The following is a 19,134-nucleotide window of genomic DNA, read 5'->3' as shown; positions in this document are numbered from 1 at the left end:
CAGAAAGACCATGATGAGCACACTTACTTTGTGAGTTTGAGATTTCATAAATCACAGGGAATCTGCACCGTGTCAATCTTCATGCATGCCCAAAAAGGAAGGAGACACTGGCATCCATCAATAATAAACAATGACTCATCATTTCAAATCTAACAGATACTGAATGTCAACTGTAATTGAAAAATTCCAAAAAAACGCAGGGGTGGGGAGGTGAAGGGGAATAAGAGGTCCAAATTTCCAGGTATAAAACAAGTAAGTCATGGGGATGTAATGCACAGCATGAGGAATACAGTCAATAGCATTGTGATAGCGTAGTACGGTGTCAGATGGTTGCTGGACTAATCATTATGATCACTTCTTAAGGTATATAACTATTAAATAACTATGGTGTGCACATGAAACTGATATAATATTGTATGTTAGCTATATTTTAACAAAAATCTTTTTTTAAAAAATAAAATAAAATGTTTTTATGGGCCTCCTAAGTTATCTATTAACTTTCCCATCTCTAAAAATATTAGTTCTTTTTTTGTGTGTGCCCTTCTAAGAGAGGTGATATTAAGAATTAATAGGTATTTGGGGACCTGCAAAAGAAATCCATGAAACAAGTAGCAACAAACTACAGCCCGAGCTGGATCCTATTTTCAAATGATGGGCAAAAGCAATAAGACAATCCACATTCTATGAACTATTTTTGTTACACATTAATCACTAAAACTGCTTTTGTGCAGGTTTCTGATTAACAGGACAAAGACCATCGGCTTTGCAGCATTCAACTTGTGTGAAGGGGAGCGGATGGCCATAAAAGGAAAGTTGCATCAGAAAACAACAGAGTTATTCTAAAGCATTAACCCAGCATGAAATAGGACCTACTTCTGATTTCCTACAATACATCCCTCACAGGTTATAATTTCTGATTACCATGGCAGCACATACTTTCCATCTAACACTTCAGAAGAATGCTTGGTCACACCAGTGTCTGCCTTATTAAATGATCTATGTTGAAACCGTTTATTTCCATTTCTCTTACATCTGTGAAATGTCAAATAAAAATGATAAGACAGTCATTTACCCTCAATTTTCTCAATAATGTAAGGTTTTAGAGAGGATCTGTTAGAACTGTAAAATAATAGGCTAATATATTTCCTCAATTCTCCCTTCCTCCTTTATTTCCACTGGGGGTAAATCTATTCCTGATAGTATCTCCTCTAAAGTTTAAGGGGCTTAAAAGCGCTGCTCTTTCACCCAAAAAGTGTTCTCAAACATAGTTATTTTCTGAGTAAATCTCTTTTTCAAAAGAAAAGTTCTACAAAGACTATAAAAAACCTTCCCTGGAGTGCTTATAAAGGGTAAAATAAAAGTAGGTATGGGTGGGAAAGAAAATGTTTTAAGAACTGTTTTATAAAAATCAAATATAAGTGGTTTCTATCCTATCTGTGTTTTTCACCCTCTTCCACACATGCAAACAAATACACAGCACAACAGATTTCAACAGCAGGTTTTAAGAAGCAAAATATAAAAGTCAACCAATCCTTGTTGTACAGACAGAAAGTAGACTATAGACATCAACAGGCTATAGGAATTTTCTTCCCCTTACTCAGTGGATTAAAAAAATAAAACAGTGCTTTTAGAACTATAGTAGGTATAATTCACATTTCATTTCCTGCATGTATCCTGTTCAAGCTAGTTAACAAAATGAAGATGCTATGAGGCAAATGATACTCCAATCCTAATTTTCCCTGCATTAATATTTTGCAAAAGAACTACAAAGCTAATGCAATCAACTATTTATGTATAGAAAACAAAAGATGAATATTAGTGGGGAACAAAATCATCTATCTAGAAATACTCCCTAAAACTTGCTTTAAAAAGACTTTTGAATGAATATTAAAATTGATATTTTAAGTAATTTATCTTACACATGTTACATATACGACTGCATTAAAAAGTCCCCAGAAGTCAAAATTAGATTTCAAAGAATGTATTCCATACATATAAAACCAAACCAGAGTCCACAACAGTGTCTAAAAACAGATCTTACAGGTTTTTTTAAAAGGAACAATAGCTCATATTTCCAGTGATGAATCATCCACATGATTATCATCCTCGCTTGGCATACCCAATGGCTGCCCAAACATCAAAAACAAATTCATCTGGAAACGCAAAATCTCCGAGAGTCGCGTCAAGTGCCACAGCAAATTCATCCGGATTACCTTTGTCCTTTCCAGCTTCAAATATTGTGGTAGCTATCAAAAATAATTTTGAAAAATTAATCATACATGAAACAGCATCAGAGGACTGAGAAAAATAGCACCAGGAAAATTACTTTCTAAAAGTCACATGCTTAGATATCATTTATTTCTAGTACAAAGTAAAACGACAAGATACTCTCCATCACGTTATCAAGGTGACAAAGGTATTTTTAAACAGTCTGTCCACTGCACCCAGGTTAGCAGTTGCCACCTCTGCCCTCTTCTCCACCTTGTAGCCAGTAGGTTGGGAACCTCTAGCATTCCTACGGGTGGAGCAAAAGGCCCTGAAAAAAAACCCTGTGGCCAGGAAACCAGAGTCCATCCCTGCCCCCACCTCCACATTGTCACTAACTCTCTCGGCCCCCTACACCAGCCCCCACCCTCAACTATGATGGTGCCTAGTCCTCCCTCCCCACAGGAAAAACAAATAAAAGATAACAGCTTGCAATGGAACAGTCAAGCCAGGGAGAAGCGCGGAAAGATATCTTTCTACTCATGAAGTTAAGGTAACATTTTCAGAGCCCCTTTCTAGTTTGGGATAGAAAACGAAGGTGGTGCCCTTGTTCTGTTTTTCTAGTAAGTTGCCTGGGCCACATATTTTATGTCTGGACAATCAGCATCCCCAGTACACATTCCCATGGGGCCTGCCCCAACTGAATGGGGGCCCGTGAGACTCAGCTGATGTTCTTCTCAGCCTCCTCCTTATACGCACTAGCAACCAGAAAGAGACGGTGTGCATGTGATTAGGAACTTGGGTGAAAAACCTCCAGATGAAAGGTAAACACCAAAGTCCAGCCTCTCCTTTCCTCCCAGGCTAAGGTTGAACGAATCAAAGGTTGAATGGTTTCTCTGAATGAGCCAAGAGGTCTGGTCTTTCAGCTAAAATCCACTAGGACGCTTAAGAGCATTTATGGACTGTTCCTTATCTCAAACAGCTCAGTACTAACACGCACAGGCTATGGTGAAGGGGGAGATTCCATAGAAAGGCACCACAATCGGAGCAGGAGTGAGATGTGGATGGGGTGACCTGGTACAGGGATCAAAGCCCTGGTAAGGTGGGGAAGGGCTCCCATGTGGCTGGGCAGCCTGGTGTGTGGTGGAGAGTCACGGGGGTTAAGGATGGCGTGGGAGTGGTGGGGGAGGTCAGTAGCCATACTGATGAGAGCTTAGTTACATACATGAGGATTGAGCACATAGGAGTGTGAGAGTGTGTGTGTGTGTGTGTGTGTGTGTGTGTGTGTGTGTGTGTGTGTGTGTATAATCATGTAAATAATAATGGGAACCAGGTTTGTCACTGTCAGAGAAATAGGGAAAGAAAGAAAACTAGAATGAACCCTGTGGAACTGGAATTATAGAGATCAGTGGAGATAAATACGTATAAGTTTCAACAGACAGATTAAAAAATATAGAGGTAAATACATTCTTTTGACCATCTTCATTCAAATGGATATGATAAAGCGACTATAGTAAAATAGTTACAGTAGAATCTAGATGATAGGTACAGGAGTACTTACTAAAAAGTCTTTCAATTGTACTGTATAGTTTAAAATTATCATAATAAAATATTAAAAAGAGGAACCTGTATACAGACAATGAAAGAAAACTTAAAATATGGTAGATATATTCAATTTAAAGAGAAAGCTTGTTGTTGAGTTTTGGGTTTTATTTTTTTTAGTTAGGATCTGTTTGACGCAGTAAAACTTTGGATGACTTGTAGAATTTACTGTATGCTCATGAGTACTAGCTATATTTTGGAAATTATTTCCTAAGCCATTAAGAAGCACTTTAATGTGTATAAAGAATGCTTCAGCTCTTTTAACAGTCAGTATTATTGTCAAGAAAAGAAGAAAGCTGCTCTCATAGGGCATCTTCACCCAGTGGGATAAGAAACCAAGCGCTTGGGAAACAGTACTCTGTTGAAATTCCCCATATATCTGGAGGTTCTGTCTGTGTCCCTCCTCTCCTTAGGTCATCTTGCCTTGGAGATCTTGGGCACAACCCCAGCTTCACCATAATCTTGCTACAGAGAAGTCCAAAACCTTTGCTTCCATTCCTGACTTCTCTCATGAGTTCCAAATACCCATTTCTGAATAAGTAGTAGACAAGAATTTCTAGGTGTTCTGTTAGCCCATCAACCAAAATGTCCAGAAATCAAATACTATCATCTTCCCTTCTGAAGAAATTGCTATTTTTCTCCTGTTTCCGCCATCATAAGTGGTGAAACCATTCTCACTGTTACCTTTCTCTTCTTGCCTGTGTACCAAACACTGCCTCACCCTGATTCTATGTCTGCTGTTTCTGCAATCTGCTCCTTTGCATTCATTCCCACAACACCATGCCATCTCTTTAATCTCCATTTCTAGTCAGCAAACCATCCTACATAGGCACCTTCGATGTCTCTTTCTAAAGCACAGCTCTGATCCTATCAGGTAACGAGAGGAAAAGACCAGGAAATTCCTTTCGATCCTGGGATTGTCTGCGTCATTTCCACATGGAAAAATTTTCCTTAGGTCACCGATGCTTGTCTTAAAAGCTCTAAACCTTGATCTGGCATTCTGATCCAATGCATCCCCGGCTCCCAAAAGGCCGTACACCTCTAGACTAATGCTATGCCCTTGTATGCTGACCTTTCAAAATGCCATCTTTTCTCCCTCCTGCCTTTGCTCAGGATAACCACCTCCTATTCACTAGCTCCACCATCAAAATCGTATCTCTCCTCATAGTTCCTTCCCCCAGGAAAAACTGTGTCCACATCTGGAAGTGATGCCTGCACCCCCTTAAAGCCTTATGCCACTACTCTTCAGACTTGAAGGTACAAAGAAATTTCCTGGGATCTTAGCAAAATGCAGGTTCTGGTTCAGCAACAAGAACCTGGTTCTGCCACAAGTCCTGAGATTCTGCATTTCCAACACCTCCTAGGTAATGCCAGTCCCTGGGCCACAGTTTGAGTAATCAGGTCTTATAGTACATATTTAACTTTGCTCTGTATTGTCTGTCTTATCATTATTTTCACCTACATATTTTATTAATCTCCAGGATCCCTTGAGGATTTACTGATGATTGATGTGGTGTCCCGATTAGAGAATAAACTCTTAAGAGATCTTGAATAGCAAACGCTGTCTTTTATGCCCTTAGGAATGAGTTCAGTGCCTCCTGCATAATAAATGCTGGTGGATGGGTATGCACAGGAAGATTAGTTACATTGAAATAATTTTTACCCTCATACAGTGAGCATGCACTGGGTAAAGTGAAGCCCAGAACTTCGGTCCTATAGCCAGGAGGTGAAAAAGGAGTATTCAAAACTTAAAGGTAAGTATTACAAAAGGTGGACTCAAGTTCACAATTTTGCTTAGCCTATCATTTTAAATATATCTCATAGGCCCTACAGATAGCATTATTGAGACAGTTCCCTAAAGATCACACTGACACACGGGTGAGAGACAATCTATTGGGTCTTCGGAAAAGTCGTGACGCATGTTTGCAACAGATGGCACTAGTTCATTTTTGGAAGTACTAGAGTCATTCACATCTATATTATTGCTGTCACTTGACAGCTGACAGTTCTAACTTCATTCTTTAAAAAAATTGAGTGATTTGGTTGAGTTATGGAAATTTTACAACAAGTTGAAGATGGAAGACCAAATTGTGCATTTTTGCCATATTTTACTCTTTTACTTCCATAAAGGGAAGAACGCGCTTCAAGCTTGTGAAAAGTTGCATAAAGTTTACGGTGACAATGCTCTTCAAAAACGTCAGTGCCAACGATGGTTCATGAAATTCTGTGCTTGTGATTTTGATCTAAAATGACGCTCCTCGATGAGGGAGGCCCACCGAGGTTGATGACGATAAAATAAAGGCATTGATCAAGTCAAACCCATGTTACATGACACAAGAGATTGCAGAAACATTGAACATCCATCATTCAAGCGTTCGTGACCACCTGAAGAAGTTGGGATATGTAATCAAGCTCGATATTTGGGTTCTGCATGAACTCAAAGAAGTTCATTTGATGGCGCGTATAAATATCTGCAATACGCTCATTAAATGTGAGAAAAACGATCCTTTTTTGAAGTGACTGATAACTGGTGATGAGAAGTGGATTGTTTACAACAATGTGGTGCACAAACGGTCTTGCTCCCGAGGTGATGATTCGCCTCAAACGACATTGAAAGCAGACATTTATCAGAGGAAGGTTATGCTCTCGGTGTAGTGGGATTTTAAAGGTGTTGTGTTTTTCGAGCTCCGACCAAAAAACCAAACAATCAATTCAAATGTGTACCGTCGGCAGTTGAACAGTTTGAATGAATCCATCATCCAGAAACCTCCAGAGCTCGTTAATCGTAAAGGAGTTGTGTTCCATTGCAACAACGCGAGACCACACACAAGTTTGATCACCCGTCAAAAATTATCAGAGTTTGGATAGGATGTGTTGCCACACCCACCATACTCGCCTGACCTTGTGCCGTCAGACTTCCATTTGTTTCACTCTCTTCAAAACTCCTTGTGTGGTATAATGTTCAATTCAGATGCTGTAAATCAGCACCTTGTTCAGTTTTTCGCAAATAAAGACAGGTCCTTCTATGAACGAGAAATTATGAAGTTCAATGAAAAATGGCAAAAGATTATCAAACAAAATGGGCAATATATCATTGATTGATCTTTGTTCTTTATATAAACAAATGACTTTTGAAAAATATAGACAAAATACATCATGACTTTTCCGAAGACCCAATAGATGAGGAAGAAATAAGATGCATATAGATAAAAAATATAAGAAAATCTACAGAGCATTCTGAAGCAACAGCTAACAGTGCAGATAATTGATGCTCTTTAATGCTGGGGGAAACAATGACAGGGATCAGATGTCACTGATGGAGACTGAATTAACTAACTCTCTCTCTCTCTCTCTCTCACTCACACACACACACACACACACACACACACACACACACCACACACACCACACACACCACTCTGAAGCAACAGCTAACAGTGCAGATAATTGATGCTCTTTAATGCTGGGGGAAACAATGACAGGGATCAGATGTCACTGATGGAGACTGAATTAACTAACTCTCTCTCTCTCTCTCTCTCACTCACACACACACACACACACACACACACACACACACCACACACACCACACACACCACACACACCACACACACGGCTGTAAAAAGCAACTTGGTACATGATTTTCTGGTACCTCAGGAAGCGCAATAGCATTGTTTAGCGCACCGAGCCCCAGAACACCATGTTTGGACCTGGCCTGTTCTCACTTGCAACCTCTGGTTTGGGCTCCTTAGACACAAAATGAGAAAAATGATACCCATAGTGCAAACTGTATAATCTCACTCAGGCACTCATGCTGGCACAGCAGAAAAATGAAGGAAAAACTCCCACATAAAATACAGTTCCAGCGTTGGTCAGACCTCCAGGTACACAGTCCTACATGTTCTACCTCCACTACCATCACTACTAGTAATCATTAGTAATGACCATTGCTAAGTCTGATCATAGCTGTACCTATTTTTTATGATGTGAGAGGAACTTTATACATATTATTCAATTGGCTGTCTTGCAACCCCATGAGGTTGTTTTTATTGTACCCCTTTTACAGATGTGGAAATTGAGGCTCAAAGTTTTATAATTTGCCCAAGGGCAAAAGCTAGCTTCAAATTAATGAAATTAGGACTCATACTCCCTGTGAACTCACTATTTTTATGCCTCTCATCAGACATTTAGTCAACAAATATTCACCAAGTATTTACTATGGGAAAAGTACTATGGTAGAAGCTGAGATTAAAAACTGAATAAGATGTGGTGTCAGCCTTCAAGGAACTTCTGGTCTTACAAAAGCAATACAAACACCAATCAGGGAGCTTTCATAGTTGTGTTGAAAATACTGTATGTAATAAAGTGACCCATAAATCTTTTAAAAACCAGTAATTTGCTACATAAATTTTAATAAAAATTAAGAATGGAGCATGCACTGAACATGGAATAAATTTTTGCTAATACATAAAGTGTAAACATAGATTTTACACATCCTTACAGAAGAAATAAACGATATAATTTAATTCTTTTAAAAGATTGTATCTCTCATTTAGGAGAAAAGCAAAAGAAACTAGCAAAATGCATCATGTTAACATAATAACAGCTACTAAAATGTTTCTCATCTGTTAGCTATATAGATCTGCAATATACCACAACATTTAACATCTGAATACAATTGGGCAAAAAATGACTTGAGTAGAATTGTTATACCACATATAGCAGCTAAGTGCTGACCTCTAGTGGCCATTTTAAGAATATCTTTATATCATTACCACCACTGAACAACTTTTACATTATTAATGACATTTATCTTGGTGATATTGATCAATCTACATTTTCCACTAAGTTCTTAAATACTTAAACAGGAGTTTAGACATACAATATTACTGCAGTTCAAAAATCTTGGTATCAAAGTCCCAGAATTGGATCTCAGCTTTTAACCTGTTAGCTGACTTTGGGCAAGTTACCAAACTTCTCTGAATCTGTTAATATCTAAAAAATGGTACACAGCAGGGTTTAGATAAGAATTAGTCAACACAATATCTATAAAATTATACACAGTAGTATTTAGATAAAGGTTAGTCATTACAATAACCATGAAATCTTCTTGAAGAAGAAGAAAAGATCAAAAATATAAATAAAATGGCAATAACTACATACTTATCAACAATTACTTGAAATGTAAATGGATTAAATGCTCCAATCAAAAGATAGGGTGGCTGAGTGGATAAGAAAACAAGACCTTGGGCGCCTGGTTAGCTCAGTTGGTTAGAGCGCGAGCTCTGAGCAACAGGGTTGCCGGTTTGACTCCCTCATGGGATTGTGGATTGCGCCTCCCCCTGCCCCCAAACTAGATTGAAAATGGCTACTGGACTTGGAGCTGAGCTGTGCCCTCCACAATTAAGATTTAAGGACAATGACTTGACTTGGAGCTGATGGGTCCCGGGAAAAACACACTGTTCCCCAATAAAGTTAAAAAAAATTGAAAATATGTTTCTGGATTGACCCTTGATTAGACCTTGTCTAATCTAATTACCAGAAGATATCTAAATTCCAACAGAAGTCAATAAAGCATTCTTATAAAAAAGAAAACAAGACCCCTACAGATGCTGCCTACAACACTCACTTCAGATCAAAATACACACACACAGGGATGTAAAGGGATGGAAAAAGGTATTTCATGAAAATGGAAACAGAAAAAAAAAAAGCTGGAGTAGCAATATTTATAATTCAATATTTATAAAGTCTGACAAAACAGACTTTAAAACAAAGGCTATAACAAGAGACAAAGAAGGAAGAACCCAGTGATCCCATTTCTGGATATTTATCCAAAGAAACCCAAAACACTACTTCAAAGGGACATCTGCATCCACATGTTCGTTGCAACATTTACAATAGCCAAGACATGGAGGCAACCTGGGTGTCCATCAATGGATGAATAGATAAAGAAGAGGTGGTACATATATACAATGGAATATAACTCAGCCATAAAAAAAGAATGAAATCTTACCATCTGCAACAACATGAATGGACCTAGAGGGTATTGTGCTAAGTGAAGTAAGTCAGACAGAGAAAGACAAATGCCATATGATTTCACTTATATGTGGAATCTAAAGAACAAAATTCATGAACAAACAAAACAGAAACAAACTCATAGATACAGAGAACATTTGAATAGTTGCCAGGTAGGAGAGGGTTGGGGGTGAATGACAAAGGAGTAGGTACTAAGAAGTACAAATTGGTAGTTACAAAATACTCACGGAGATGTAAAGTATAGCATAAGGAATACAGTCAATAATATGGTCATAACTATGTATGGTGTCAGATGGGTACTAGATTTGTTGAGGTGATCACTTCATAAATTATATAAATGTCTAACAACTATGCTATACACCTGAAAATAATATAATATTGTATGTCAATTATAATTTAAAAATTATTTGAAGGAAAGAAAATATTGTAGTTCTACATACAATTTGCACTATTAATATTCATTAGAAACTTATATGATACAAGTATTCATTAAATTAGGTCAATCCCATATAAAGTCTTAACTCAAAATCTTACAGAACCCATTTTTTCCCGCAATGGATAATATTCCAAGGTAACCATTTGCATAGGGTCATTTGAAAAGTCACAGTTCACAACTTAACTTTACAACCAAACAGAGGACTTTCATCTTCAGGGTGACCTGCTACATAAACTCATTTGAATTATTTTCTATTTTCAAACAGCAAATACATCCCAATGCTTTTTTTTTTTTGAGGTTAGTATTTTGGTTTTAGTCATGTTATTGCCATATTACTTTTTAATTTTTTAATATAAACTTGTTTGAACAACTCCAGAATAACATGAAGTCAATGTAATTTTCATTAAGAATTAACATTCCTGAAAGGTAAGAAACACAGGGACTACAAACAAACATTTGTTTGTTGTTGAATCAGTGTCACATTTGTGATTTACATTTCATGCTAATCAGCTCTGAATGAGAGAAATTCCTAATTTAACAATGATTGCATTCTTCAAATAATTACTTTCTTTAAACTTTACCTCCCTCGGTGACTGATCACATTGCTAATCATGTATTATGATAATGACTTTTCATGTCATTGGAGGGATTTACTACAGATGATTAATTACAAAGGGATTACTAGTTAATTTACAAGGGATTTGTGAGAAATGTTTAGTGCCCTGAATTTGTCAGAGTGAAAGAAAATTGATTCTTAAAGAACTGTTTCTTAATTCATTTATAATTACTTGTGCCATGATCCAATACTCTCCCCTGTATACTTGTGTATTTTTAATAACAAAAAAGGAAAACTAATTTACTAAACTATTCCCAATTTTACTTAAATAACTATAAAGCTTATACCTGAAATTAAGTTTAAAGTTGAGGATTCTTTTAAGTTTTCACCTTTAAAAAGTGTGGGTCTCCTAAATTTGAGCTTATCAATATCCAGCAATTGATGTGCTACTTCCTGAATCTTATAATATTCATACAGTTATTCAACTGTACTCAATAGAAATATTTTTCTAACAAATACTACCTCATCTGAGTTGAAGAGCACTGCCAGTTCTAAAACCCTGTACCCTCATTGTATATCCATTTGTATAACTTGTTGCAGGCCCACATCATTTATCTCCATATTTATCCAAGTGCAAAAGGCTTGGGGAGAAAAGTTTTCAGACATGGGCTTTCTATAGGATCATCTCAGCTTTAAAATTCTTATCTGTGTGGAGCAAAAATGTATTATATGCAAATTTTATATTTCTCTTCAAGGAACTAGGAATGAGTACCACTTTTTTTTTCAATTACAGATATCATCTGTACATACAACATAGAAATGTTATTTTAAAAGCTCAGACAGGCAAGATAAAATAAGAATAAATTATCTAAGGAAAAAGGAACATGAGTGGAGTAGCAAAGGAAGAATGGGCTTCAAATACTCCACCTGAGATTGAGTAAAATACTTTACCTGGTAGCAGGTAAACAAAATTGTCCAAGTCTTTGACTTTAAGAAATGTATTAAGTATAATCCTTGATATAACACACACCCATTCGCGCGCACGCATTGCGAGTGCGCAGATGCATGCAGGCACAAACCCCCACCACTAAGTGCCCATTTACTCTTTCCCTACCCCATAGCTACCTGCTCTTCTTAAGGGACTATTTATCTTCCTTCTTCATGGAAGGGGCCAGTCCTTTCACAATCTCAGCCCTTATATTTCAGAGTTACTCTCAGCTCCTAAGATTTGAACCGCACCTAACCAATCCCCCCAGCCTGAGTGACTAGCTCAAGCGACCCAATCAGAGACAATCCTGGGCATTTTGTTTGAATGTCTTGGGAAAGGCCCTCCCTCTTTCCCATTTTGTTTGACACCAAGATGTAGAGGGTGGAGCCATGGCAGTCATTTTTACTCCATGAAGGAGGGCCTAAAGCTGCCAAAGGATACCATGGAGGCCTGAAATGAAACCACAATGGAGAGAAGTGAAATCACATCCTGATGAAAGCATGAGAACTCTGGATCTAGCCATTCTCGAAGCCAAGCCATACCTCCAGACTTTTCAATTATAAGAACCAATACATTTCCCCCCTTTCTTTCCTTAAGTCAGTTAGAATTTGGTTTGTTGTTTTTGTTGTTTTTTTTATTTACAACTGATCAGAGAGTCTTAACTGACAAATCAAGACCCTGACATCCTAATGGTAACGTAAGAAATACACAGAAATTTAATGCTCAACTGCCCTTATCAGTCATACACCAGGTGTGTCCTTTTTCTTCATATTTCTGATTCATTTCTCACAGTGTTTTATTAACCTTATTAAATGTGCACAACTTTAATATAATAAATATACAATCTAATTGATGTATGTCTAATGTATCAAGTACCTTTCATATGTATCATTTACAAAATTTTTTTCCTATATATTTTTTAAATCCATAAAAGAAGTCTATGAAGAAAATATTATTATAGTTTACAGATTAAAAACTTAAATTTAGAAAAACTGACTTGACTTTAACATTTTATAATTAGTAAGAAGTAAAGGCTAGGTATTTTTTTCATTATTCTTTTTAATATTTATTTTCATTATGCTTTTCATCACTATACAAATACTTTTTATCTTGAAAAGTATCATTGACCATAAATGCAAGAAAGACATAAATAAGCATTAAGTTCCATCAAGTTAAAAAATATTGTATAAGTCTTTTAAAAATAGTATAATCTTACCTAAATCAATATCTCGAACTCCCATGTACAAGTCAAGAAGATCATCAACCTTTTCAATTGCCTTGGCTTTGGTTTCGGAGGGCTTTATCAAAGAAATGAGAAATAAGATATTATATTTTTATATAAAATCTCTTGAATATCAAGGCATATACGGGGAAAATCTGATGTGGAGTCAGTTCATGGTTGTATGCTTCAGCCAACTTGAATGGAAATATAGCTAGAATATGCTCTGTAATGCAATACAAATCTATATAGTAAATATTTACTTTTAGTATCAGTGTTAAGTGTTTCAAAGAAAAGCCAAGAACACAGTCTCCAAGTAGCTAACAATCTAGAAGGGGATACAGATGTGAAAAATAAATAGCTATGTGACAATAAGGACAATTTTTAATGGATATTTTAGGTACAAAGGCATCATGGGGGAAGTACATTTCCATCTTTAAGAGTCACAGAACACTTCAGAAAGAAGGTGACAAGAATTGTGTTTTCAAAGATGAACTGGTGTCAGATAATAAGGAGAGGGCACCACAAATAGAAAGCAATAAATACACGAAGTAGAAAGCAATCAATACACAAAGTAATTTGATGTCATGGAGTCTGATGAAAGATTATAGTATGCCATAGGGACTGCAAAAAGTCCCATGTGATGAGAAACATAGTGCCAGACTTGACTAGACCTTAAGCGGCCCTGGGTGCTATAAAAAGGGCTTTGGTCTTCCTAAGTTCTTCCTAAAACTGTTGTTAAAAGTTTCAGTGAATTGCAATATATACAAATAACAAATCATTATGTTGTATACCTGAAAATAATATAACGCTAAATGTCAATTACATCTCAATTTTTAAAAACAGTTTCAGTGAAAATCATGAATGGATATATTTTATTTTTCTTTTAAAATGTTGATTTTATATTTGGTAAAGTTGTTCTATGCTTGATTTATTTTAATACTTGATTTTAAATGACTTTACAGCTGAAAAAGAAATTGCCCAAAGATGTTAAATAACTATAAGTGCAAATATTGAATTCATGATTACATTGTAAGAAATTCATAATATGCTTTTTGGGGTTTGTTTTGTTTTGTTTTTTCTTCTTTCTTCTACTATTTGTTTTTTCATAATACTTCTAATACTATTATAAATGTTTATTGCTTTGCATTCTCAAAACATTAAAATATGCATTTTATTGCAAATGAAATTTATTTATTTTTATTTCCTTGAGAATATTGTTACAACTTTCTCTTATATTAACTAAACCTTTGAAACAATAACAGACACCACGTATCTCTCTCGTCTTCTTTCCAGTGTGTTGTAAATGGTCTAGGTAAAGCAACAGGCTATGCAAAGTAACTTAGGTGTTTACCTTTGTACCTATCCAGCCATTTAGTAAGTTATTATAACAACTATCAGTACTTCTCATACAAAATGGCCACCACTATTTTCCTCTTCTAAATAGCTCATGATCTCATCATCTCTCTTACATTCACATTCTGATTACCTGAGTTCAGCCCTCATCTTTTCTTTTAATTGAGATATAGTTGACATATAACATTAGTTTCAAGTATACAACCTAATGATTTAATATATGTATGTATTGCAAAATCATCACCACAATAAGTCTAGTTAACATCTGTCACCACACAGTCACAAATTTTTTATTCCTGTGATGAGAATTTTTAAGATTTAGTCTCTTAGCAACTTTCAAATACACAATAGAGCACTATTAACTATAGTCACCATGCTGTGTGTCATATCCCCCGGACTTATTTATAATTGGAAATTTGTATCTTTTGACCACCTTCACCCATTTTGCCTATCCCCCATTCCCACCTCTGGCAACTACCAATCTGTTCTCTGTATCTATGAGTTTGGGGTTGTTTTGTTTTGTTTTTTTCTTTGGATTCCACATATAAGTAAGATCATATTGTATTTGTCTTTCTCTATCTGACTTATTTCACTTAGAATAATCACTCAAGGTCCATCCACATTTTCACAAATGGCAGAATTTCCTTCTTTGTTATGGCTGAATAATATTCCCCATCTTTTCTTATTTGCAGAGGTTTCCTAATTCATCTCCCTGCCTACAATCTTCACCCTCTCAAATCTCCCCTGCTCGACAACTCGTCCCCCAGAACGAAGGGATTTTTCTAAAATGTAAAACTGTCTCTGCTGCTCCCCTAAAAGTTTTTAAGTGGCTCCCCATTATCTACAGGTCCTTCACATCTTGACCCAGGCCTGTAACTCCAGCCTCATCAACCCCCACCAGGTACCTCCAGCATCACTCCAATCCCACGGATGCTTATACAGTCCCCAAGCCCATCATTGTTTCATGCCTATAACACTCTTCTCACCATCTTTAACCAACTCAATCATTCCTTCTGGAGGGAACTCTTTCTGACCTTTCCTCTTTCCAGATCCCTGACAACAGCTGATCAGCCCCTCCTTTGTGACTTTAACCCTATCCTCCTGGTTTGTAATAGCTTCTTTTCATGCCTCTCTCCTTTTAGAGAAAAAACAGGTCTTTATTTATTTTTGTATCACCAGCACCTGGATGGTACCTGTCTCAACAAACACATACTGAATAAATTTTGAGGTTTACGGGTGGAGTGTCTTTCACAGTTTTCAGAATTTGTGCTAGGTTATGGGGGGATGATTTATTTCAAATCTATAAATCCTTTAGTGTAAGCCATTTGCATCAAATTTAATATTAGCATTGAACTAGCTTTTTTCTTTCATCATGAGCTATTTTAATTGCCCTATTTAATGAAACAGGCCATGTGAATAGGAATAGAGGTTTAGATGTTTATCCACGAATGAACCTTTCTTACTTCCCCAGATAAATCCTCAGCTACTCTTTTCATTCCAGCAGCTTAGCATGTGCTTAAAAAATATTTATTAACCATGTGAACTATTAGAAGATGACCCTCTTCCTGAAGTGACATGGAGTTTTTCCTGCCACCCCTGCTTCCTTTGCAAGCAGTTTTAAGGTCTGTACCTCTCTCCTCACAGCCTGTTCCCCTAGCTCCTCACTGCCTGCTCCCTTCCACTGTTCTTCCATTCTCTTACTGATTCCTCTCTCCCACTGATGCTTGTTCATTTATTTGTTCATAAACATCTACTGGCCTTCAGCAGTGTGCTGGGCACAGGAAAAAGAAAGACTCGAATTGACCAGAAGTCACTTCCTGGATTTTCTGACCTACGTAATCATATATCACTTTCAGAATGCTTTTGACTCTCCCAGGTCTCTTCATTGCCCCTTGCCTCCAACTCAATCCTTTCATTCACCCAGGACCAGGGCACCAGACTCAAAATCTTCCTCTAGATTCCCCCAAACTGAACACATCCTGGGTGACTCATGTATTCAAAAAGCCAACCGTTGGCCTCATGGTTTCTTGAGTGCCTGCTCCATCAAACCAGCCCCCTGACTGAGTCTGGCCTTGGTTACCCACAGGCTCCAGGATCCCCACTCTATGAAAAGAGTCTGCTGTTTGCCTGTCTCACTCTTTTGCTCTTGAAACACGTGGGGACTCCTAGGACAATATGTACACACAGGGACAAGACAGGCCTGGTACCTGGGCCTCTGCCTGCAGGAGCTCGCTAGCCGCAGGCACCTGCCTGACCTCCCCTCTGTCTACAGGCTGACTTCACCAGCCCCGTCTTCGCTGCTGTGAGTGGGCCTGACCTGCGCGTCTTTTCCAATCCTTACCACTGCTGCCTCTAACCCTGCTGTTTTCTTCCCTCCACTTGTCTCTTTTACTTCTGGTGTTTTCCACTCAAACACTGACCCCGTCAATCGGTGAAACCTGTACTCTTCTCAAGCTTAAGTGACTCATTTACTAATTCAGCAAAAATCTGAGCTCCTTTGATGTGTCAGGTATTGTTCTTGGTGCAGGGAACACCGCATTGAACAAGACAGGTGAGCAAAGGAGCTAGACAACAGACAGAGAGGAAGCAAGGATATTATGAGTCCCATGTGGTCAGTGCCTTGAGGAAAAATAAGGGCAAGGAAGACTGGGCAGTGGGAGGGGAGGCGGGAATGGCTGCTTATACAAGATACTCAGAGACCATGTAGCCTTTGGATAAGGTGATATGTGGGCAGAAACCTGAAGAAGGCAAAGGAGCAAGCCATGCCCATAAACGGACAAAGAATTCAGGTAGTGAAAACAGCAGTCAGATACCATGAGGTGACATAATCCGGAGTGTTTGGGAACAGCAGAGAGGCCCATGTGGCTGAGGCAGAGGGGTCCAGGAGGAGAGTGATGGGAAATTCGATGAGAAGAAAGGCAGTCAGATCATGTTGGCCACGCGGAGGACTTCTGCATTCACTCTGAGGGACTTGGAATCTACTGGAGGGTTTCCCACAGAAAAGTTCCATAACCTCACTCGTGTTTTGAAATGGAAATGCTGGCTGCTGTGAGCACAGACGCAAAGCAGGCCAGGGTGAAGGCAGGAAGACTGACTAGGAAGTGAGTGCAGTGTTCAAGATAAGACATTGGTGCCTTGGGCCCGAGTGGGAGTAGGGGTGGTGAGAAGTTTCCAGATTCTGGTCTGTTGTGGAGGTAGATCCACCAGGATTTACTGATGAAAGGGATGTTGGGACATGAAAGAGAAGAAAGAGTCAATAATGACTACAAAATGTTTCACCTGAGGAGACTGGAGTTCATGAATATTATCTTTCCTTATCAAAATCTTAAGTATGCTTATTCCCACAGGTAGCTCTGAGACTTTTTCTTGGCTCTCAGAGCTTTGGTTGATAAACTACATTTTTTGAGTCAGTCCGGATGTCTACAGACTCTAAAAGAGTTGTCTGCAGATAGCTGAGGAATGCTATAGATCACAATCTCTTCTCATGCACTTAGTTTCTATAGTTCCTTCATCAATCCTTCAATAATTTTCATATGTTTTAGAAGGCAATGAATTAAAGTCCATGCTTTAATTAGAATGTATGGCATTTTATTTCTCCTCATGATTTTACCTTTATTCCCAGCTCTAAATAAACATAAATGTCCTTACATGTCCAAGCAGAAGAGGGACTAAATAAACATCACATACCACTTCTTCCACGGTGGCAGGGCCTTTTGGTCTCAGGCGAAGCGTCTCCCTTCTAGTTCCAATACTTCCTACTGATGAATTTCCAGCGTTTGACCTTGACTCTATTTCTATAAACACACAATGGATGGGGAAAGGTGTATATATTCAGAAAGAGTTCCAACACACTGCTGTAAAAACTAATGTAATTTCTATCACAAAACAACGTACAATTATTGTAGAGACTTGATAAAAGGTATGCCTTCTTCTACAATTTCCCAAAACAAATTTACTTGTCATTTATTCTCATATGGCAGTCTCTATGAGAGGTCTAGCTACAGAAAAAGAGGAGAAGGAGAAGGAGAAGGGGGGAGGGGAGGGGAAAGGGGGGAAGGAGAAGGAGAAGAAAAAATATTTGAAAGGTACAGATGGGAAAGACTGGACGTTATAAGGAATAAAAAAATAAAACGGTTGTCTTTACTGTAAGAGTACAGAGGTGTACGTGGCAGGAAAGCAAAGGTATTACAGAAGTTCAGCTGGACTTAAAGGTCACAAAGAAGGGGAAGAGTCATGTCTTGATAAAAGAGAGGGACCAAGACACTGTTATTTGAGTACCTACCTTCTGCGTGATGCTTCATCCACAAAGTGCCATTTAATACTCATACCAACCTATGAGGCCAGTGAGAGCCCTCGTTTTACACAAAAGGAAGCTGAGCTCACTAAGGAGCAGAGCTGGCGTGCAAACCCAGGTTATGCGATCCCAAAGTCTGTATGCTTTTCTCAACAACACTCCAACACCACGCGGCTTCAAAGCACAGGGATAAATACTAAGAAAAGCAGGGTTCTAAAGAAAAAGAGGCTGGAAACAGGTTTCAAGGAAAGAACTGCCCTCAAAGGCAAGCAAGAGACCAGGGAGCAAGAGCCCACTGGAAGTCACTCCTTTCCTTATGCTTGTTTTGTGTTTTATTTTTGTTTTTCCAATGCACCTAGAGTCACTCCCAGCACCAAGCAATAACATAAATGAGTGATAAGGTAGGGTAGGGACTGAGGTTAACTGGAGGGGCCACTCCAACA

At 38.0% G+C, this 19,134-nt stretch overlaps 1 protein-coding gene across 1 annotated transcript in view; it reads right to left on the bottom strand.

The window, feature by feature from the left end:
• Positions 1 to 269: 269 nt before the first annotated feature.
• GIPC2 (GIPC PDZ domain containing family member 2) overlaps positions 270 to 19,134 on the bottom strand; it is an 86,391-nt gene continuing 67,526 nt past the window's right edge. The window contains exons 4-6 of the mRNA XM_019643988.1: positions 18,085 to 18,191; positions 13,039 to 13,120; positions 270 to 2,246 (exon numbers count right to left, since the gene is read on the bottom strand). Of these exons, the coding sequence (XP_019499533.1) occupies positions 2,101 to 2,246; positions 13,039 to 13,120; positions 18,085 to 18,191 (335 nt within the window). The 3' untranslated portion in view covers positions 270 to 2,100. The remainder of the gene's footprint in view (positions 2,247 to 13,038; positions 13,121 to 18,084; positions 18,192 to 19,134) is intronic.

Source organism: Hipposideros armiger, unplaced genomic scaffold, assembly GCF_001890085.2.
Source record: "Hipposideros armiger isolate ML-2016 unplaced genomic scaffold, ASM189008v1 scaffold_84, whole genome shotgun sequence".
Classification (NCBI taxonomy): domain Eukaryota; kingdom Metazoa; phylum Chordata; class Mammalia; order Chiroptera; family Hipposideridae; genus Hipposideros; species Hipposideros armiger.
Note: the sequence above shows the minus strand (reverse complement) of the source record. Positions and strands in the feature narration are given on the sequence as shown.